The 23,772-nt window shown below is 30.3% G+C and overlaps 2 protein-coding genes across 2 annotated transcripts; both read left to right on the top strand.

The window, feature by feature from the left end:
* Window positions 1-3,014: 3,014 nt before the first annotated feature.
* Window positions 3,015-7,805, top strand: LOC131844436 (odorant receptor 4-like). Its single transcript, XM_059193325.1, has 9 exons — window positions 3,015-3,294; window positions 3,753-3,905; window positions 4,257-4,439; window positions 5,211-5,415; window positions 5,490-5,586; window positions 5,942-6,043; window positions 6,370-6,458; window positions 6,798-6,864; window positions 7,746-7,805. The coding sequence occupies exons 1-9, from the start codon at window positions 3,015-3,017 to the stop codon at window positions 7,803-7,805; spliced, it is 1,236 nt and encodes a 411-aa protein (XP_059049308.1).
* A 1,988-nt stretch (window positions 7,806-9,793) lies between these two features.
* On the top strand, window positions 9,794-23,431 carry LOC131844225 (odorant receptor 4-like). Its single transcript, XM_059193047.1, has 9 exons — window positions 9,794-10,285; window positions 18,838-18,990; window positions 19,233-19,415; window positions 19,610-19,808; window positions 20,325-20,421; window positions 20,621-20,722; window positions 21,078-21,166; window positions 21,804-21,870; window positions 23,372-23,431. Exons 1-9 carry the CDS (start codon window positions 10,006-10,008, stop codon window positions 23,429-23,431), a joined length of 1,230 nt encoding a protein of 409 aa, XP_059049030.1. The 5' UTR covers window positions 9,794-10,005.
* The last annotated feature ends 341 nt before the right edge of the window (window positions 23,432-23,772 follow it).

A 23,772-nucleotide genomic window follows, 5' to 3' on the forward strand; every position in this document is an offset into this window, starting at 1 on the left:
ATGTACGAATGTGTTTATCCGAACGATGTAAATTTTGTAACATTATAAGTAGTTATTTATAGAATATATATATATATATATATATATATATATATATATATATATATCTACACTTGAATCAATGATGTGATATTAAAATCTTTTATTGATTTCCGGGTATTATTACCGTGCAATGGATCTTATTGTATATACAAAAATATACATAGTTACAGAACCACCATGAAACAATTATAATGATACTGTACAAAATAGTAGATATTTAATTTTAGAATTAAAATAGTTCAATATTTGTTTAAACTATCTAATATCTATCTATCTAAACGCATACCTATTCCATATTTTGTACGAAAATACTCAATTGCTGTAACGTATATCTACAAAACTACTATATAGTTTGTATTGATGTTGCTATATAGTTTGCAATGACGTTTGTAGTGATGATTTGTAATGGTGTGGCTGTATATATATACAGCCACATCATTACAAATCTTCAATACAAACGTTTGTATTATACGGGAATATAACCTGTAGCCATCGAAAAGTGAATAAGTGTGTTAAACCACTGTACCACTGAGATCGTGATTACATAATCGCATCTAGACGAAGTTCAATCGTGAACACAATATTTTTAGTTTAGTCCATAACGAATATCAATGTTTCTCAATATCTATTGGTAGCCTTGGAAGCGACAAGCACGTGATGTGACTCAGAAGTAAAACAAAGTCAAGATCTGTCAGTGGATAAACGAGCAGCTGCTTACTTTCGCGAGATCCCTCTCTGGTAATCCCGCAAAGCCGGCTAGATGCGGGAAGAATAATCCCAGGGACAGGTGAGGCCAACCGTACTTCGACCTGAGGATTTGAGGTTTGTTTATGTTATATCGATATTTATTGATTCGTTAACCATATGAACTTAAGTCTAGAAACGAGCGCGATTTGAAAATATATCTTTTCTGTCTAACATACTAGCGATATTTTCGTAAAATTAGCGTCGATTGTGACGATTATTATTTTAATCGAATAAGTATTTTTTTATCATCTATAACAATTTGATTTTGTAAATATCGAAGAAATATTTTGTTTGACAGCCTCGTTGGTCTAGTGGTTTAATATTCCGATTTATTATCTGATGGCCGCGGGTTCGATTCCTCGTACGGTACCAATATTTGTATTCATGAGTATAATTATTTGTATCGGTCTGGGGGTTTTTTAAGCATAAATGTATTTATTTACAAAAATGTATCCATGTACCTAATTATATCAGTTGTCTAGTACCCATAACATAAGCTTTGCTTATAGCTCGATGCTGATATGTAAATTGTCCTGAGATATTATTATTTTTATTATTCTATATACAAATATGTATATTCACTATGGAAGAGTATAATTTACAAAAAAAAATTCGTAAATTTGTTAAATAAACAAAAATATTTTATTTATATTAATATCGACTAAAATAATGTTCTCTGGGGGTTGATGAATTTAGTTAAAATAGAATGGCATAACTAATATATTCTACAGAACATGAAACGAGTAATGTAATGTTCGAAGCTACGTCACTATAAAAACAACAATTTCGACTTAGTAGGGACCAAGTTGGCTCGTCCACTTTGTAACAGCAGGCTACTAAACCTAATAGGTCTAAAACATAGTTCTGATTCATCACTTCCGATTACAATTAGATGTCGAAGTTTGCAATTAATATCGTCCAGAAGATCTGTAATATTGACTTTCAAGTGCAATAAGAAACTTCAGCTTTCAATATTGAGTTGGGTTGATAAACTACATAGTTACGACCAACAAACAGAAACTTGAATGTACCTAACTTTAGACAAGACGGCTTGAACTTTGACATGAGGATTAACCCAATTGATACTAACAATACTTACGTTAACAGTGATCACTAAACGCGCCTCGGTGTTGAGATGTAGGAGTAAAGTTTATTATTATCAACAATTTATTGACAAAAATGTGAAATGTCAAATTTTTAATTTATTTATAATTCTTTGTGTCAATATTAAATATAGATAAAAGGAAAAAAAAAGCAAGATTAAAGAGCAGGTACAAAAGGCGGTCTTATCGTTTACGCAATCTCTTCCATCTCTTGTTCTTTTTATTTTAACGATATATTATGAGTTATTACCTTAATTTGAGAGAAAGTATAGAAACTTTTAAAGATTATAAAGGGTAAGTTTGACCTAGACGCAACCTAATACAAAAGTTAAGAGAGGTAATTGCCTATCTTATGTCTATCAATACGTTATTCATTTTAAGAAATCCCTAATTTGTTTTTATATTACAGTATTTTGCAAAGTCCAGCTGCCATAGTGATTTGATGGTCGTAATATATAGTTTTCACGTAAATGCGTTAATTCTGTTTAATATTTTATTTAGATACATTTTAGAGATAACCGCTGGGTATGATACATGTCACAATATTGAATTGCTTATATTGTGCCTTCTGTTTATAGTTTCAGATATAGTAGGAATGTTGTTGTAGAATTTAATTTAGTTATTGCAGTTGATTAAATTAGTATTCCAATAGGTTTAGTGAGTGTCGTTTCAAATAAAAATCGGTGGAATATATTATTGTAAAGTACATATGTATATAGTTAAACGTAACTTATCTAATGTGCATGTTATATAACCATTACTATAATTAGGTATACTTCCTACCAACTTATGTATTACAAAAGTATTATTCTATTAGTAGTATTAATAAAGGACTGGAAGTAGAAAACACTACAGGTGAATGTTAGTAATTTTATTTATCTATCTACTTTAAAAAGATTACAAAGTATGCAAACCATAATTTTACGTAGTTATACCACCATCCTATAATTTGTTACCTGGTCTCCTCATAAAATATGAAATAAAGACAATGTCTGTATTAAGTACTGAAGTTATAAAATAGACAATCGTTATAACATTAGACATTACAAGCGTTTTAGTTATAGGACGGTACAAATATTAAAGAGTCTATTTCGTTTTAAGTCTTTAACATTATTTAAGACTATGTCAGAAGATATAAAAAAAATTGCCAAAAAAGAAATACATACCACACTTCTTTTTTGTAATTTCTTCATTCGCAGAATAGGATTATCGTTCGTTGATGAGATACCAAATACATTATCACAAAAACTTAATGTATTATCAGCTTTTATAGGAGGATCATCTCTAGTAATTTTGATATTGACTGGTGAATATGCCTATATAATTTTTTTGTTGGCTAATTCAGTTTCTTTGGAGAAACTAATTGGTGGTAATGTACATGTTGCCGGATATGGTACAATGAGTAAGTATTATTAACTATATGAATCTTAAAATATCATTCTAGCACTGCTCAAAGTGTATATCTTCCGAATCTACTAAATTTTGTACATTGCAGAAATAAGGTACATTTATTACTGAAGGTCAGAACCAACAAAATATCCAATTTCGTATAACACTATTCTCTTCATAATTAATATTGGCATCGCTGAACTTAAATATTAAATCCTTATATGAAACGAATTCGAAAACTTTAATGTAGTTCAAAATTTTTGGGTACAGAGACTATGAGGGTAAACTAATAGAATTAATAAAATTGGTACCTACTCTACTCTTGCATAGGTATAATTAAAGAGTTATTACCACGTCTATTTTTTTAACAAAACCAAAGTTTCAATATCAGATAAACATAAATTTAATAATAAGAGTCCATGCATTTCTTAAATTTTTTATAGACACTCAATATGTTTTCTTTTTTTATTGGTTTTGGAAAACTACTGACTATTTGGTATAAGAAAAATTCATTTCGGCAAGTTGTTAACGATCTTGTCGACGTTTGGCCCGTTCATGAAACAAATCCGGAAGCGGTTGCTATTAAACATAAAAGCCTTGCATCACTGCGGTCAAGACAGATGTGTGAGTATCAAACCATATATCACTGTTATCGATTTTTGGATTCACGTAAATATTTTTGGTATATAATAATCGACGAATTGATTACAAACAATATTTATGGATGATATGAAAGAAGTAAAAGAAATGAGAAGATATATATGTAGACATAGATTTCGGATTCATTCGGACTTAGTTCTTGCTGCCTTCGTTTATTACTAGTAGAGGATACGTTATAAGTAATTTGTTTTCTGGGAAGTTATAAATTATAAAAAATAAATATATATAACATGCAATATGCATACATTTGGACTTGTATATTCTTTGGCTTCTGTTGCGATTTGAAACTGTAATTTAACATTTTTTTAATTGCAGTGTATATCTTCTGGAACGTATTAGGTGTTCTATTATATAGTTTGACACCAGTAGCTTTGCATTTGTATCGATTAGCCAGAGGTTTGCCCTCCGAACTGGGCTTCGTGTGGCAGATATACTATCCCTTTGACAAAACGAACTCAATTGTTCACGAATTTGTTTATATATTCGAATCATTTGCTGGTAAGTCAGTACGTACTGCTCAATTACAGTCTTGAGTAGTTATAATAACATCTTAGGACAGTTCACACGGCGCTATCTAGTGCCAAGTTAAGCTAGCTAGAACTTGTTGTAGATACTAGACAACTCATATAAATATATACATATATATATATATATATATATATATATTTTAAATTGAAAACACCCAGAATGAATGAATACTAATGTTTGTATCTTGGGAGGAATCGAACCCGTAACCATCGGAAATAAGGCGATGTGCTAAACAGCTAGACCACCTAGGACATATTACTGGGATAGGTGCAAAAAAGCTTGTACTTTGAGGGTACAAATATGAATTAAATTTTTCTATAAAAACGTTATTATCGTTAACGAATAACGATAATAATGTTTTTATAGAAAAATTTAAAAAAACATAGCGCGGACAATACTACCTTATTACACTAATAATGAGTGCGTAGCGATTTCTATGTTAATTATCGCATGCCTCTTACTTGTTACACTGTAATTATTTATATAAAAAAACATCTATTCATCTAAAAGAGCAACACAAAAGTTTCGCTCATTCGTCTTGTGATGAATCTGCTTTCCGAATTAGTGGTAGAATCAAAATATGACTATTCAAAAGTGCTTGTAATAAGTTTATTTGAGTAAAGATTATTTCTATTTCTAAAAAAAAAAGAGACAACGGTAATAAGTTAATACGATAATAAGTTGCTTATGTAACGGAATGTTATGTTGTGTGCGTTATTGCATTAATCACAATATTTTCAGGTATAGCTTCAGTTTGTTCTATGCTTGGTTCAGATGTCTTTTTTATAACGATGGCGAGTCATATCAGTATGATGTTACGTATATTGCAAGTTAAGATAAGGTCTCTCGGCATGGAAATGGCTACAGATGGTAAAGCTATTGGGGGATTGTGTAATTGTTATGACGAAATTATTGAAGTGATTAATATACATCAGAAGTTAATCAGGTAATGGGGAATTGGGGGAGTGAAAACGTTAGATAATGCAGTAGACAAGAATTTAAAGAAGATATTATTTTCAGGTATGGAAATGATCTGGAGGACGCTTTTTCTGTGGTGAACTTGATAAATGTACTTATAAGCTCAGTCAACATTTGTTGTGTAATGTTTAGTATAATAGTGAGTACTATCTATATATATTAAAACAAAGTCCCCCACCAAGTTTGTCTGTATATCCGTGATAAACTCAAAGATCAAGAATTTATACAGTTTTTTACATCAACAGCGACTTCTGACGAAAGTTTAGGCATATAATTAGTTTCGGTTTTATGAAAATTAATTTAAATGTGAAAAAAAAACTTGTGAAAAGCCGTGAGGGGCTGCTAATGTTGCATTATTATTGATATTTGAACTAACTCATTGTAACAGAAAGACCTAATATTAGAAACAACTTATCGTCTTATTATGACTAAAATGCATAACTGTATATTATAATAGGTACATGAAGTATTAACCCTAATTTATATACTATTAGTTTCTAGAACCGTTAATGGAAATGAGCAATAAGTTCTTTCTTGGAGCTGCATTAACTCAAATGGGAGTAGTGTGTTGGTACGCTGATGATATATACAGAGCGGTTGGTATTACATGCAAGTTGTTTTGGTACAAAATAAAAAAGATACATTAGTCACTTTATTTAATATATTATATTACGGTATGTAAGTTATGTTATATTACTTAACATAATAAAATCGCTTATACGTATTATGTTAACTCCTCCTGAGTTTCACCAAGAAATAACATCAACAAATTATTTCTTAATCCTGCCACTTGGGATTAAAATATTATCTGCTTTGGAATACTTATGTTACTGATTACAGTGTGTTTAGTGATAATGTTTTTGTATGAATGCTGTTCACATTTTAAATTTGTATAAATTATTAATATTTTTTTATTCTGTAGAGTGTCGAGGTATCGAATGCAGTATTTGAAAGTGGATGGTATAATTGCAATGCACAGTGTAGACGCAGTCTCCTTATCATGCTGCAGAGGTACTATTAATGTTACATACTACAACATATTATACGTTATTGCGTTGCACATGTGTAGAGTATTCTCTTTAGTTCAAAGACTGACTGGCGACTGACAGAGACTGGCGGACCCGAACATTCCGCATCGCCTCTCCCAGTCATCACTTTGTTCAATCACCAATTCCATTCAAACGGCGATCGAAATCACGGCGGCCTAAACTGTAGTCATACGATTACAGTTGACCGTCGGCGGGCAATTGGTTTTCAGCTATCTTTTTGCATTTAATGTAGTCAATTATATCATTGTAAGAAACTTTTATTGTAAATGGTTTTATATAGATAATTCTAAATTTATTTCAGATCTCAAAGACCACTATATTTCACTGCATTGAAATTTAACTCGATAACAATGAGGACATATACCTCGGTGAGCTACTATAGTTTTAAAAGACAGTGAGATTTTTTTATAGTTATCAGTAAATATAGTGACCAAGTAAATTACTTATATGTCGATGATTTTTATAGCACACACCACAATTGACAGATATCACTGTCGAACAAAATCTGATGATGTATTAGCTAAAATACCTAAACTTATCTTTAACCATTTCCTATACCAGAGGTAATGTAGGTAATATGGTGTTTATGTACTGTTCTGTCAGTATAGTAAAAGATATTAAGTATGAGAATATATAACCACAAGAGAAGACAAGACTCTATACGAGAGTGTATTCTAGCAAAGTATACTGTACAAGATCATTGTTCATCAACATGACGAACCAGAGTACCTTATTTACGCAGATTGAAAGTAACTCAGGCAGTTCTATCATCACATGCAAAATTACCATGTATCTTGGAGTTTTAATAATATATTTTAGTTATTATATTATATTTTTTTAAGCTTTTTAATTTTAGGTTGTAGTTGTACAATTAAGTTATGTAAATAAAAATCTTGAAGTTTATATTAATTTATACTCATACGTTATTTAAAAATAATACTTGGTGGTCTAGCGGTTTCACACACCACCTTACTTCCGTTGATCCCGGTTCGATACCTCGAACGATACAAGAGATTTGTGTTCATGAGTATTGAACTGGCAGGACTGTATCTAACTGGTACACAGGCACTCTGGGTATTATCCATCTATGAATTTATTAAAAAAATGTATTAAAGTATTTCTATCAGTTATTTACTGCTCATAGTACAGGCATTACTTATTTTGGGACTTAAGAAAGTCCCAAAATAATTAGTGCCTGTACTATGCAGATTAAAATAAAAAATTACATATTCGTATGTATATTTTTCAGATTCTTACAACGTCGTATTCATACTTTGCGCTGCTGTATACATTATATCGTGAAAATTAATTCTCCTGATAAAATTATTACACAGAGCGGTCGACTCGCCTGCGCACTGGTGTTTAACAAATATTTCATAAAATATAGGTAATCTTTAATACACATACACATCTTTCGACGTTGCTATAAAACTATAGTATATATAATATTTTGCTCTATTGTCAATAATTTCCGCAGCATACGAATCCAAGGATTTTATTTGTGATTTTAAGTGTGTAAACTTTTGGTTACATTATAGAAATTTTCATATAAATCTCTAACGTTTTTATAAAAATATTCTATAACCTTTGTTTATCGGGAATAATGATATGTATAATTCTAATGGTAAAATAGTTATGCAATTAAGTCTAGTATTTCGAAGCTTTTTCAATGCAAACAAACAAACAATCTCATATTCATAATACACACAATGAAGTAAACAAAGATGTAATAGAGGAAAAACAGACGAATGTTTCAATTATAAACTATTACAATAGATAAGATAATATTACATACTATTACTATGTTATTTAATGCATTCACTCACAGGACTAATTCACTCTACATAATATATCTATAGTTTCTCTACTTGTACCGGTAAAAATATATAAATAAATGTACATACCCATTTGGCTATTTCTTTTATTCCTTTGTTTGAAACATCATACAGAACAATTAAGATTTTTAATGAAATAAATCACCATATCTTAATATATATAAATCTTCTATACGTATCTCTGTTAATTTGTTCCTGGAAAGTTTGATATGGTGGGTGGCTCCGCTTTCTCGGGCAAGGTGTCTTCTGCTGGGTCCACAAGTACATAGTAAAATATAGAGAGACTGAAATTTAGTTCTTCAGTCTATTGGTATTTTTTATTAGTAGGTACATTCATCCGAAGCCGAGGCAAACTATTCATTAAAAATTAATATTATAGAGTTTTCACTATTATGATATCGTTAAAGCCATAAATTTAGTCGCTTTTACTTTAAATCCAATTAATTTTATAATTTTCAGTTATATTTTAGCCAGAAAATTGATGTACATATTTGTTATATTTACTTATTAATCTGTCTTCCACCACCAAAACCAACGCTACTTCAATACAGTAGTTTATTCTCATATTAATAATACTCGTATTGATATTGATATACCTACTATTTTTCTGGGAAATAAAGGATTCAACTATATTATTTTTCCTTCGTACTGATCCTTGAAAATGAATATTATTATTGTAGACATAACAATTGATGTATATATTTGTACATTGTGTATTGTGTATGTAAATTGTTTGTTTTAATTCTGTGAGGAGAACAAAAAAGAATTTCAATTTCATTTCATTACAATAATTTTATTATTGCTATAAAAATAAATATAGTAATATATACAATTATTAAGAAAATCTTTGTGGAATAATATATTATATTTTATATAATATATATTTGTTCATTAAAAGTCTTTAATGAACAAATATATTTGAAAACAATAGTTTTTAGTAACTATTGTTTGCTACAGGCACAATTCTATTTCTCTAATAGTACCTAATGTATCATACTAAAGGTTAGTTAAGCATTGCAGTACAAGATAGTACATTTAGATGTTCTATCATGGAGACTTAATTTAAGAGTTCTTGAAACATAGCGGTATAATAAACTACATAAGACGAATAAAACTTTATTATTATTTTACCCGGTTAATTTAGAACAAAACATATACCAAATGATAAATATTCAATATAGATTGAGTTGCATTTCAGTTATATTAAAATTAGTGGGTCATCGTGTATCAATATGTAAATTTTACTGGGTAAAGGTTTTAATATATTTAAATAAAAAATGTATAATGTACAATAAAATATTACAGACAAAAACAAACGTATAACATATTTTTAAAGTGATATCACAATATAAATCAAAATAACTACATACAATCTTTTTTACCATGTCATTATATATTTGTAAAAGTAATTATATTACTTGAATAAATATTTTATTAGGCAATCCCTAAAAGACATGTTCGAAAACCATAATTTTTGTTATGAAACTCTCATTATATTACTCATAACTTAGCCCCTTTATCAAATATTTAATGGAGTAAAATGTCTATGTTAGCATACTATAAATACTCACTCATCATTTAATAAGATTGTAGTTATAAGTTGGAATTGTCGTCATTAAGGTACAAATTAGTTGATTTTCAATTTTATTATTTTGAAACTAATAATTGAAAACAATGTCAGAAGATACAAAAAAAATTGCTGAGAAAGAAATTCACAATACGCTACGATTTTGTAACTTTTTCATTCGTAATGTAGGACTATCATTTGTTGACGAAATACCGACCACATATTTCAAAAAAATATTTGTATTAGGATATTTTGTGGCAGCATTATCCCTTATACTTCTCATATTAATTGGTGAACATGCATATATAATCTATATTTTTCATAATTTGGTTTCTTTGGAGCAACTAATTGGGAGTAATTTACACATTATTGGATATGGGATAATTAGTAAGTATGCAATGTTATATCTAAATATATATATATATAAACACCTCTTTGGGCACTTTGTTGATCACGCCACAACCTAAACACTTGCCGATTCCACCTTTTGCACTGAATAACTTGACTCCTATCGCGTATATCTCAGGCGGTATGGCAACGTCGCATTCTATTTTGCGATGTGGCCATATATATCGACACATTTTTTACTAATAATTCGTGCATGACTGGCTCCGAACGGCTAAATTTTTGGTATACACAAAGACTTTTTGGCTCTGAATATATTCCAAAAATCAATTAATTATGTTGATCACTTTATATACTCGTCCTTACTGCGATACTTATTCTCATCCGAATATATATAGATACCGTAACGGTCTATCAATTATGAATTTATTAATTTACTAATGTAGATATTTTATATTCGCAATGCTCCATACATGCAAGCTCCAGCAACGGTGGAGGCAGGGTCCCCCCTGCACCGTACACCGCACCCCGCGCACACAAACAAATTAGATATTTTTTGAATACACAAAGACTTTTTGGCTCCGTATATATATTTCAAAAATCAATTAATTGTGTTGATCACTTTATATACTGGTCCTTACTGCGATACTTATTTTAATCCGAATATATATAGATACCGTAACGGTCTATCAATTATGAATTTATTAATTTACTAATCTAGATATTTTATATTCGCAATGCTCCATACATGCAAGCTCCAGCAACGGTGGAGGCAGGGGGAGCACCGTACACCGCACCCCGCGCACACAAACAAATTAGAATAAATTAAATTCATAAGATTATTTATGTATTTCGACTGCCTCGGTGGTCACACCGCTTTACATCCGATGGTCGCGGGTTCGATTTCTCGCACGGTGCAAACATATGTACTCATCGGTCATCGATTGATTTCATCGGTCTGGGTGTTTTATATGTATATTATATATGTATTTACAAGATTAAAATATCTATTTATATCAGTTCAGTATCAGTCTGTGTTAATTGTCCAGCGCTATTTATTATATTTTTATAAACGGTTATCTTTTTCCATCGCACCGCTCGCTATCGACAGTGAATTCATAGAAATGTCACTCTAAAAACAAAAATAGTTTTGTATTTCAAATACTAAATGCAAAATAGGTATTTTCAAAATAAAGTACCTTTTGAATTTTTGTCCAAACCTCAGATATTTTATTTATTTTACATAGGTATATCAATCATTACATAGTGTAGTATAAAACAAAGTCGATGTCGCATCTAACAGTACATAAATAAAGAAAGAAGACTTTTTGGCTCTGATACCGTAACAGTCTATCAATTATGAATTTATTATACCTAATCTAGATATTTTATATTCGCAATGCTACATACATTGTAATATCCGCCTCCATTCATTGTAACGGTGGAGGGACTAAATAGTTGAATAAAACTGAATAAGCAGTTGCTCCACTCTATAGGTATGCGTCGTCGTCGTATGCTGTTCATTTTTTCACTCGTTTTGGCGCCAAGAGAGGGTCACATAGTCGTGGTCAAGTTAAGAACTTATAATTTAATTTTGATGACAATAGATACAAGTAAAAAGTAGGTATTATATTAATGTATAAGTACTGTACTTAAAAATATTTATTCTTTATTGTACATTTGAAAAACTTAACACTTAAGGACTTGTACATATACACGTACATACTGCCATTTTCTCTTAAAGACATCCAGAGAAGCACTATTTATCAAATACGCGGGGTGCACCGACCTTTGACCTTATAACAGCTGATTCGCGCGTAACGAATTACATTGCTACTTACATTACTATTTTATAGTGGATATTTCACTATAAAATATTATTATTTCTTTAGATTATGACCAATAGCATAGTTTACATGATTTTAAGGGAAACATACGATAAAAAAATTCCCGTAAAATATAAAAGATAAAAAATGGTTATTGTTGGTTATCCTTGAGAGATAGACATATACCATCACGGACTTTTTTGTTGACCTTATTTTGATACATCTCAAAGCACTAGACAATACGCATTTTCATTAAACAGTATTGTATTTTTTTTATTTATTTAACTTTAATGCACAAAAAAATTTGTACATGTGGCGGACTTAATATCTTGCCGCGTTATTTACCAGGCAACCATGAGTGGTGCAGCGAAAGATTATTGGCGGTGCACTAATATAAATAAGAAATGTCAAAAAAAGATATATAAATACAAAGCAAAATATACATTTCTATAAAAAAATAACAATATACATACATAAATATATAACCCATAAATGTATAAATAAATACATAATGATCTGATAATCAAATTATAAGTACAGTCTCAAATTGAAAGTAAGAAAAACAGAAAATATAGAGAGAACTATAGGGATATAACAGAAAGATGTGAAAAATGGAGAAGGACAGTAAAAAAGTTACAAATTTAAATAATGTTGCCGCAATTTCTGTTTAAATGAATTTATTACATTATTATATATATTAGGCATACGACTAGCCTTATGACTGTTACTTTTTTTTTAATCTATACATCTATACATGTAAATAAAATTGGAGTGTCTGTTTGTAATATTGAAATAACCGTTTTTACTACTTGCATATGAATATAAATCCGGTACATACACCAAAATAACATATTTTACAAGTTTTGTCTGTCTGTCTGTCTGTTTGTTCCGGCTAATCTCTGAAATAGCTGGACCGATTTTGACGGGACTTTTTTTGGCAAGTAGCTGATGTAATAAGGAGTAACTTACGCTACTGTTATTTTAGAAAAATAAAATAAAATTTCACGCGGACGAAGTCGCTGGGGCCAGCTAGTCTATAGATATACCGAGATTTAATATTTAAGTTGCTATTATGTTGTTGACAAAATTTTACTGTAATGTTACTATTACGTTATCCTACACAATTTGTATTATTTTGGATGAATAAATAAATAAATAAATAATAATCTATACATCTATACATATAAATAAAATAGGAGTGTCTGTTTGTAATATTGAAATAACCGTTTTTTACTACATGCATATGAATATATATAAGGTACATATACCAAAATAACAATTTTTATAATTTTAGTCTGTCTGTCTGTCGGTCTGTTTGTTCCGGCTAATCTCTGAAATGGCTGGACCGATTTTGACGGTACTTCTTTTTGGCAGGTAGCTGATTTATAAGGAGTAACTTAGGTTACTTTTATTTTAGAAAAATAAAGTTTAATTCCACGCGGACGAAGTCACGGGAACAGCTTGTTTTTAATAAAAACATCTTTTTTGTGGTACTTGAGAATGTTGAAGCCTGTTGTTTGTAATATTGAAATAACCGTTTTTTACTACTTGCATATGAATATAAATACGGTACATAATACACCAAAATAACATATTTTACAATTTTTGTCCGTCTGTCTGTTTGTTCCGGCTAATCTCTGAAATGGCTGGACCGATTTTGACGGGACTTTTTTTGGCAGGTAGCTGATGTAATAACTTAGGCTACTTTTATTTTAGAAAAATAAAGTTAAAAACCACGTGGACGAAGTCGCGGGAACAGCTACTGTATAATATATTAGAGATACCTACGTGTTTTTTTTATTGATGACTAGCTGTACACGGGATTTCGTCCGTGTGGAATTTAACTTTATTTTTCTAAAATATAGAAGTTAAATTCCACGCGGTACATAGTTGTCGGTAGTCTAGCGATTTAGCTAGCACACTGCTTTGATTCTTGCTTGGTGGTCGAGGGTTCGATTCCTCGCACGCTGCAAACATTTGTATTCGTGAGTAGGATTGTTTGTAACGGTCTGGGTGTTTTCTATGTATAGATAATATATATGTATTTACGAAAAAAATCTTTGTATTTATATCAGTTGTCTAGTACCCATAACATAATCTTCAGCTAGCTTAACTTGGGTCTAGATGAAGCTGTGTGAATTGTCCTGAGATTACTATTATTATTAATTGGTACACAGGTAAACTACTAACTAGGCCATATTGGTGTTGTTTGTTATGGTGAAAAAACTAGTATATATATAAGTTACACGTACAATTTCAAAGACTTATTTCTTCAAAACTACTGGCTATTCTGAAATAAAACTTTAGGGTTTGTATATGTAATGTTTGCATATAAAATATGATTAAAGGTTACCAGTGTATTTACACTTTTACTGAACAAACAGAGTTGTTTAATAGTGAAAATATTGTGTGGAAGACATCAATTACTTTCAGTACATGTATAGCTTTTCTCTTTTCCTAATTATTATTATTATTAAGTTTAAAGTGGTTGAATTTTACGTAAGGGGTATTTATACATTATTTCTAATTTACCATTTATTTTAAGTTTTTTAAACTCTATTCATCGAGACCTATCTAATGAGTCCAAACACGATATTTCTGCTGTATGTAAGTTTTCGAAGAGTATGTTCATCATCTGATAATACTGGTGCCAGCATGAAGTCAAGGTTAACAGATAACTAATTACTTTTATTTCGTCAAAATCTTTAGATTACGTATAATAAATTCATAATATCGCTACCTATTCAAATCAAAACAAGTATTAGGTACTTCATGTACTAGTATATAAATTCATCAACACACAAGTAAATGATTTTTAAATATATTCAGAGCCAAAAAATCTTTGTGCATTTAAAAAAATTGCCGATACGGATTCACTATTGCAGGAAATTGTTGAAAAAATATATATCGCGTACAGGTATCTACTACTATCGACGAATACATTTGGCAACAACGCGCAACATATGCGATGTTGCCGTTCCGGCCGAGACCATGCCGGAACGGCAACATCGCATATTAGAATACAAAGATAGTGATAGAAAGAGAGAGACAGTGGAATCAGCAATATCTACGGATCGTGGCTGGATCAACTAAGTGTGCAAGTTTATATAAATGTATATATATATATACACATTTGTCTTTAATTCAAAGGAAATATAAATAATGAACGCATCACATTTAAAACAGTATAAATAGTTAATAATTTAATAATAAGTTAATAGTTTAATAAGTACGTACGTAATATTATCACATGGTAACAGCACGTATTATGGCAAAAATAAACATCGGCTGATTTGAAAAGATTTATTATAGTAATAATAGTAATCTCAGGACAATTCACACAGCTTCATCTAGACCCAAGTTAAGCTAGCTGAAGATTATGTTATGGGTACTAGACAACTGATATAAATACAAAGATTTTTTTCGTAAATACATATATATTATCTATACATAGAAAACACCCAGACCGTTACAAACAATCCTACTCACGAATACAAATGTTTGCAGCGTGCGAGGAATCGAACCCTCGACCACCAAGCAGGAATCAAAGCAGTGTGCTAGCTAAATCGCTAGACTACCGACAACTAGCTGTACCGCGTGGAATTTAACTTCTTATATTTTAGAAAAATAAAGTTAAATTCCACACGGACGAAATCCCGTGTATAGCTAGTCATCAATAAAAAAACACGTAGGTATCTCTAATATATTATACAGTAGCTGTTCCCGCGACTTCGTCCACGTGGTTTTTAACTTTATTTTTCTAAAATAAAAGTAGCCTAGGTTACTAGGTAGTAGCCTTATTACATCAGCTACCTGCCAAAAAAAAGTCCCGTCAAAATCGGTCCAGCCATTTCAGAGATTAGCCGGAACAAACAGACAGACAGACAGATAGACTAAAATTATAAAAATAGTTATTTTGGTATATGTACCTTATATATATTCATATGCATGTAGTAAAAAACGGTTATTTCAATATTACAAACAGACACTCCAATTTTATTTGTATGTATAGATGTATAGATTATTATTTATTTATTTATTTATTCATCCAAAATAATACAAATTGTGTAGGATAACGTAATAGTAACATTACAGTAAAATTTTGTCAACAACATAATAGCAACTTAAATATTAAATCTCGGTATATCTATAGACTAGCTGGCCCCAGCGACTTCGTCCGCGTGAAATTTTATTTTATTTTTCTAAAATAACAGTAGCGTAAGTTACTCCTTATTACATCAGCTACTTGCCAAAAAAGTCCCGTCAAAATCGGTCCAGCTATTTCAGAGATTAGCCGGAACAAACAGACAGACAGACAGACAAAACTTGTAAAATATGTTATTTTGGTGTATGTACCGGATTTATATTCATATGCAAGTAGTAAAAACGGTTATTTCAATATTACAAACAGACACTCCAATTTTATTTACATGTATAGATGTATAGATTAAAAAAAAAGTAACAGTCATAAGGCTAGTCGTATGCCTAATATATATAATAATGTAATAAATTCATTTAAACAGAAATTGCGGCAACATTATTTAAATTTGTAACTTTTTTACTGTCCTTCTCCATTTTTCACATCTTTCTGTTATATCCCTATAGTTCTCTCTATATTTTCTGTTTTTCTTACTTTCAATTTGAGACTGTACTTATAATTTGATTATCAGATCATTATGTATTTATTAGATATTAACTATTATATTATGCATAAAAAATATTTGTAATAATAAAGAAAATACATTTAAAATGTTTTACTTGTTGTGTTAGTTATTTATAAGATCTTACTATAATTGTTAGCTGCTTTACAATTTAGAAAGTACAATAGGTAATGTAAATTAAAATTAATTGAATACTTAACAACGTTTTGTTCGATTAAATTCATTTAATTATTAAAATAGTTAATTTAAAATTAGAATAAAGACAAAAAAAAAAATAAAAAAAAATCGGTGGCGGGAATCGAACCTTGAGCGTCCGTTTGGTAAGTTGATTTGAAATTCAAAGGCTTATTTCTTCGAAATTACTGGTCATTTTGAAATAATACTTAGGGTTCGCATACCCTTATCGGATACTACTACTACACGGAGTTTCGTCAAAATAAAATATCTAGGTTAGGTATAATAAATTCATAATTAATAGACCGTTACGGTATCTGTATATATTCGGATCAAAACAAGTACTATGAAATAAGAACGAGTATATAAATTGATTAACACAAGTAATTGATTTTTGAAATATATTCAGAGCCAAAAAGTCTTGTTTCTTTATTTATGTACTTGTTAGATGCGACAGCGACTTTGTTTTATACTATACTATGTAATGATTGATATACCTAAAATAAATAAAATATCTGAGGTTTGGACAAAAACTCAAAGGGTAATTTATTTTGAAAAAGTATTTTGAAAATACCTATTTTGCTTTTAGTGTTATAGTACTTTAACTGTTATGTTTTAAGTAACAATGTTTAATTATAATTAATACTACTGCACCAACACACCGATCGTGCAAAAAAATTTGCTGTTTCATTATTTTTTAGTTGAATTAGTGGTCTACCTAAGTCCTGGGCTAAGGGGGGGAGGAGAGTCATGACGCCCCCATGACTCCCATGACCTCCATGACGCTCCCCCCTGGATCCGCCGTTGCGTCTTCTCTTTATTCGCTCAGTAACTTTGTTACAAAAGAAAAGATTCCCGTCCAAAAAATAATAAGTATTGAGGTTTGATCTGGAGTCACGTTACTCCAGACTGATTTCTATAAATATTTAGATTGGATAGACTATTATTCTTGAAATACTAGCTAGACATTATTAAGTTACTGTAGCCATAATGTAGTAGCCCAAACGTGCCAATGAGGAAGCCCTTGGCAAATGCTGCACCCTGATTGGCCCGTTTGAATTGGATCAAGAACTGCTCGTATGCCAAAAAGGTGGATTTGTATAAAATCGTGTATAAATCGCTTAATTATTATTATTACTCGTCGTGACAGTTGTGGCTCAAAACGGATCAACATTTATATATGGTCAGCTGGCATTAGATCAACAAAAGGCCTCCGGATCAACAAGTGAAAAAGGATCAACAAAAAACTACCTATACGGCACGTCTAGCCACAAAGTGCCCAAGGGGATATTTATATATATATATATATATATATATATATATATATATATATATATATATATATATATATATATATATATATATTAAATCTTAACGCACATTGTCGTCTTGATCTCCTACCAGGAAGGCAGAGAGAAGCAAATATCTTAGACAACTGCAATTAATTACCCGTTTAAATTTAATTCATTTTCAATAATCAAATCAAATCAAAAATGATTTAGTCATGTAGGAAAAGTTACTCGCTTATGAAGAAGTTCTTTGCATTATATTTTTTCATCATCATGATAATATTCATAAATGATTACTTCTATTCAGTGTCAAATATCACATTGTAAGAAATAAACAGAATTGATTTTTTTCTAACTTGATAAGTATATAGAAAATATTAGTTACATAATTTGTAATTTTACAAGAATCTTTTGTAATTTCAATATATATTTTGGAATAATATTAGCAAAAATAAGAACCCTAGACAACTAACGCAGCACCATGTGATACCAATCTAAGCACAGATTTCGGTAACGAGATAGTCGAAGGTAGTTGTGAATAAACATCAGATCTGAACTAATGATGTTTAATTATGCACAATAATTAAACACCATTAGTTCAGATCTGATATTTTCTAGACATTACAAAATGCTTATATTTCTAGGTTTTGGGAAGCTGTTGACCCTTTGGTACAAGAAGAATACATTTCGTCAAGTAGTTAAAGAACTAGCTGACATTTGGCCTGTTGCTGAGACAAATGCTAAAGCGGTTGCTATAAAAAATAGTAGTCTTAAATCTTTGCGATCTATAGAAATATGTGAGTTTTCCTATATTTTTAACTAATAATACTATAACAATAATTATAGTTTTTATAAATAAAAATGTTTGTCCTCTATGAATGAAAAATATATTGATGAAATTTTAGTGGTTTATACATGTTAATGGTAGTGCAATTAAACAAAATAATGTAAATCCACAATAGACAGAACATTTGAAAGAAAGAGGCAAAACATCTTCATCTTTTCTGCCCAGTATAGTAAAACAATAATTTTATTGCAGTATACGTCTTTTTGAACGTCATAGGTGTGAGCTTTTATACTCTGACTCCAGTAGCCCTGCATATCTATCGATTAACCAGAGGGATTCCCACAGATTTAGGATACGTATGGCAGTTGTACTATCCATTTGATCAAACCAAGCCTGTCGTACATGAATTAGTTTATATGTATGAAATATTTGCAGGTATGTTCTTTTTTTGTACATTTAGTATGTTTTGAATACTCTATTTATCTTGCAATTTATCACTATTAACAATTACGATGAGGTCGAATTATATTGAAAAATAACTACGAATGAATATTATATAATAACAACAAGTAGTTTTCGATTTGTTTGTGATTTGTGATTTTAATTGTGTAAATGGAACTTTTTTGAAGGAATGGCGTGCGTGAGTTGCATGCTGGGCTGTGATGTATTTTTTATAACAATGGCAAGTCACATCAGCATGCTACTACGTATACTACAAGTCAAGATTACAAGTATCGGCACACCAGATGGGGACAAACTTGTTAGAGAATCACTTGATTGCTATGACGAGATTGTTGCAGTGGTAAAAATTCATCAGAGGTTGATCAGGTAAATACTATTGTAGCGATCCACAGTTAAAGTTATTTGGTTTTTATTAATCATATTTCACTATCATTTTTAATTATAACTGGTAGTATCAACATTATTCATGTAGTCACATTATTATGCTACTATATTATATATAGATATAAGGGAGTGCGAACACCACACCCAGTGCTCCAAGTCAATTTCACCTACTTGCGGTACATACTGCTAAACAAGAGACGAGGTTTAGCGACTGATAAATCGCGGTTCTATCCACACAGTTTCAAATCTTACAGACTGATAATGGGCAGAGAAACTGTGTACTGCGATCGCCAACCCGCATGCCCAGCGTGGCGATTATGGGCACATTCCACCCATGACAGGTTCTACACAACTATATTATAATCGATAATAAGCGCTGAACATCCTATATATTCAGTGCCACACGCTGCTGTTGTATCACACATACAGTCTTCATGAGTAACCTAATAGAAAGTTCTGGAAATACGCTTAAAGTAATGTTCTTCTTATATATTTCAGGTACGGCAATGATTTGGAGGATGCCTTTGCAGTGGTGAACTTGATAAATGTTCTTTTAAGCTCTGTCGATATTTGCTGTGTTATGTTTACTATAGTTGTGAGTATGATGAGATTTATAGATTAAACAACTTAGTTAACAATGAAATTACTTACTTTATGTCTAAATTTGCATTTCTCAAGCTGACCCTTTGTCAGGATTAACAATACGTAATATAAAACATCTGCAATCTGATTAATACTTTTTTCTACTATTGTTTTTTTTCTCTATTAACACATTGTTATATTGTATGTATTAGTTTCTAGATCCGGTGATGGAAGTGAGTAGTAAGTTCTTTCTTGGCGCCGCATTGACTCAAATGGGAATAGTATGCTGGTATGCTGACGACATCTTTACCACGGTTAGTTTTACCAATTGCTTATGCCATGATTTACCGATGCGTTAATATTGGCTGTAAGTATACAATCTGTGACAACAGTCATGAGATATATTTGAATGCAACCTGGATATAGAGGAAATTACCACCATCATATTTCAATAACTTTTTGATTAGTTATCAGTGTTTCCGTCATCGGAAAGTGTAGGAAATATAAATTGGCACAACGTTTTCGGTTTTGGTCATATTTGAACTTTCGGAATAACCTTTCTGATCTTAGCCTAGTAAATCTCTAACTATGACGCTCTTACGAATGTTAAAATAAAAAGAAAAAGAAATACTAATAATAAAAATAACTATTACTATTTACTTTACGCAGAGTTTAGGCGTGTCGGACGCGGTGTACGAGAGTGGGTGGTACAATTGCGACATTCGGAGTCGACGAGCACTCCTCCTAATGCTGGAGAGGTATTGCTCTTTTCTTGTACAATTTGGTTTGAACTAATATAAAAATAATAATGCTTTATTTGTACAACCACAAGATTACAACATTAAGAAGAAACATAATAGTTGAAGTTAGTTAGTTAGCTAGGTAATTAAATGGCAGAAAGTTGCGCAGCACAAAATGAGGACCCTGATAATTTAAACTGGATATTACAACTGTGCTATAGGTATCAGTGCTCTCTTGTAACATGGTGTTGTTAGTAGTATTCGTTAATTCTCTTCAGATCAGGATACGTAGTGATTTGGCACGGATACCATCAGATCACTTTAATGATAGTTAAGAGATCTCAAAATCTTAAATTCGCTTAATTTGTTATAACAAATATATCATTGTTGCTTGAAATTGCTGAAAGTTACCCGGTTATATCTGTTAACGATCTTTCGTAAGAGGGTTAATTTGAATGGTCATTGGAAAATTATTGGTTCTACATCAATATTATATATAGGTACATTACATACATCAATCAGTTTTTGTTATACATAACATTGAATTGAAAACTGTAAAAGGTAAATAGAATTAATGAATCGATTATATTTACATTTAGTGCCTGATGAATCTTCGTGGTGATTCTACGTGGTGATTATTTGAAATTTGTTTCAGATCACAGCGACCGCTTTATTTCACTGCATTGAAATTTAGCCCCATTACATTGAATACTTATAGATCGGTAAGTTATAAGTATATATATGTGCTCATTTCATTGGGCGGTAAATATTTTTGTTTATAATGAAATTATGAGTTAGTTATGACTTAGTTTGGTTAGTACAGATTGATATGATTTATTTCCTGACTGTCAAAAAGTCGCGAACAATAATAAAATTGTTTCGAGTATTGAATATTTTAAATTATCTCTAAAATTATACATTTATTGTTTTGATTGCATAGTGTACTTGTATCAAATTTTTATCTTATATTGTTATAATAAATAGAAGAAACCATCTAATAGAAATGTCAGTCAATTGATTATACGACACGGTCGCGGTTCCATATTTTTGTCGTATTATCTCTTTAACCATTCGTCAAAATTATATGCAGTAAAAGAGAAGTCTAAAGAGAGAGAAAAGATATAAGAGCAGTCTATCTTGTTTTAAACTTTTGAAATTATAAGTTTACTATTATAAATATTAATATTGTTTGATTAGTGGTTATCTTACAACTAATGTCTCGCCAAGTATTTTTTAAATATAAAAATTAATATTGATGGCGATTTAAATATAAAAGATTCAATATATATAAATATATAAAACATGTTATTGTTGAATTCTTTGTAGTCATTGTCAAGTTCTAGAACTTTTATCTAGAACTCGTTACAAACAACCGTTTTTTCTTCGACTTACTTTATAAATTCGACTACAACGAAAAAGTCATTTCACATTTTGAATTATAGGTTATTTCTGAGTGTCTTAGACTATATATAGTCTAAGACACTCAGAAATAATGTGGCTTTCTATTGGTAAAAGAATTTTTAATATTAGTTCATTAGATCTAGAGATCTCCCTATAACGTCAAAAACTTCAAACATTACTTATTACAAAACAGAATAGCTGATAATATCAACTTATTGAAGTTGTCATGTAAATTAATTTTGATGACTTTTTAGACACTCCGTACTTCTGTATAATCTCGATGATATTGGATTATTCTTTTATTTAAAAACTAGGACAATTTTCTATATCTAAGTACTTAATTATTTTATATATTGTTTTTGTAAATAACGTAATTTTTTGTAAAAATGTAGTTTTTGTAATAAACGTAAATTCTACCAGGTTAATAACCTGGTAGAATTTACGTTTATAATTTTTACTAGCAGTACCCGCGACTTATCCGCGTAACCGGAACTTAACTTTATTTTTCTAAAATAAAAGTAGCCTAAGTTACTCCTTATTACATCAGCTATCTGCCAATAAAAGTCCCGTCAAAATCGGTCCAGCCATTTTAGAGATTAGCCGGAACAAACAGGCAGACAGACAAAATTTGTAAAAAATATTATTATCATTACTATTTTGCAATATGTGCAATATGTATCTATGCATGTAGTAAAAAACGGTTATTTCAATATTACAAACAGACACTCCAATTTTATTTATATGTATAGATTTATAGATTAGATATCTGATAAAGAATCCTGTGTACTAAAATTCACTTACGTCAATGTATTTTATTTTCAGATTCTTACGACGTCGTATTCCTATTTTACACTGCTATACACAGCATATCGACAAAATTAATTTACAGATTAAATCTGTGTACCATTATTATGAGATTTCAAGATTTTTGTAAGACGGTCAACGAGTCAGAATTCAATGTCTTAACCGTTTAGTTCTATTATTTACTGTACTGAAGCCTGTACTTTGTTTTTCTTGTTGCTAATATTATATATTTTATTATTATTCTATTACCTATACAACTAGAAGTTTCAACTAAAGTAGTTTAGAGTCACGTATCTACGTTTATAAATTTTATTAGTTACTTATGTGTTTAGATGTAATAAAATAGTTAAAAAAATATAAATGTTTTATATATTTCTCCTTTTAAATATATATATATGTGTATATAAAGTTTCATAGCA

This window comes from Achroia grisella, unplaced genomic scaffold, assembly GCF_030625045.1.
Source record: "Achroia grisella isolate CSIRO2021 unplaced genomic scaffold, CSIRO_AGI_Agris_v1 utg402, whole genome shotgun sequence".
In the NCBI taxonomy this organism is placed as follows: domain Eukaryota; kingdom Metazoa; phylum Arthropoda; class Insecta; order Lepidoptera; family Pyralidae; genus Achroia; species Achroia grisella.

Coding starts and splice junctions, on each gene's coding strand:
- LOC131844436 (XM_059193325.1), top strand. CDS start 3,015: ATGTCAGAAGATATAAAAAAAATTGCCAAAAAAGAAATACATACCACA. Junction 3,906..4,256: donor ACTGCGGTCAAGACAGATGT/GTGAGTATCAAA, acceptor TTTTAATTGCAG/TGTATATCTTCTGGAACGTA. Junction 6,459..6,797: donor CTCCTTATCATGCTGCAGAG/GTACTATTAATG, acceptor AATTTATTTCAG/ATCTCAAAGACCACTATATT.
- LOC131844225 (XM_059193047.1), top strand. CDS start 10,006: ATGTCAGAAGATACAAAAAAAATTGCTGAGAAAGAAATTCACAATACG. Junction 18,991..19,232: donor TTTGCGATCTATAGAAATAT/GTGAGTTTTCCT, acceptor ATTTTATTGCAG/TATACGTCTTTTTGAACGTC. Junction 19,416..19,609: donor TATGTATGAAATATTTGCAG/GTATGTTCTTTT, acceptor ACTTTTTTGAAG/GAATGGCGTGCGTGAGTTGC.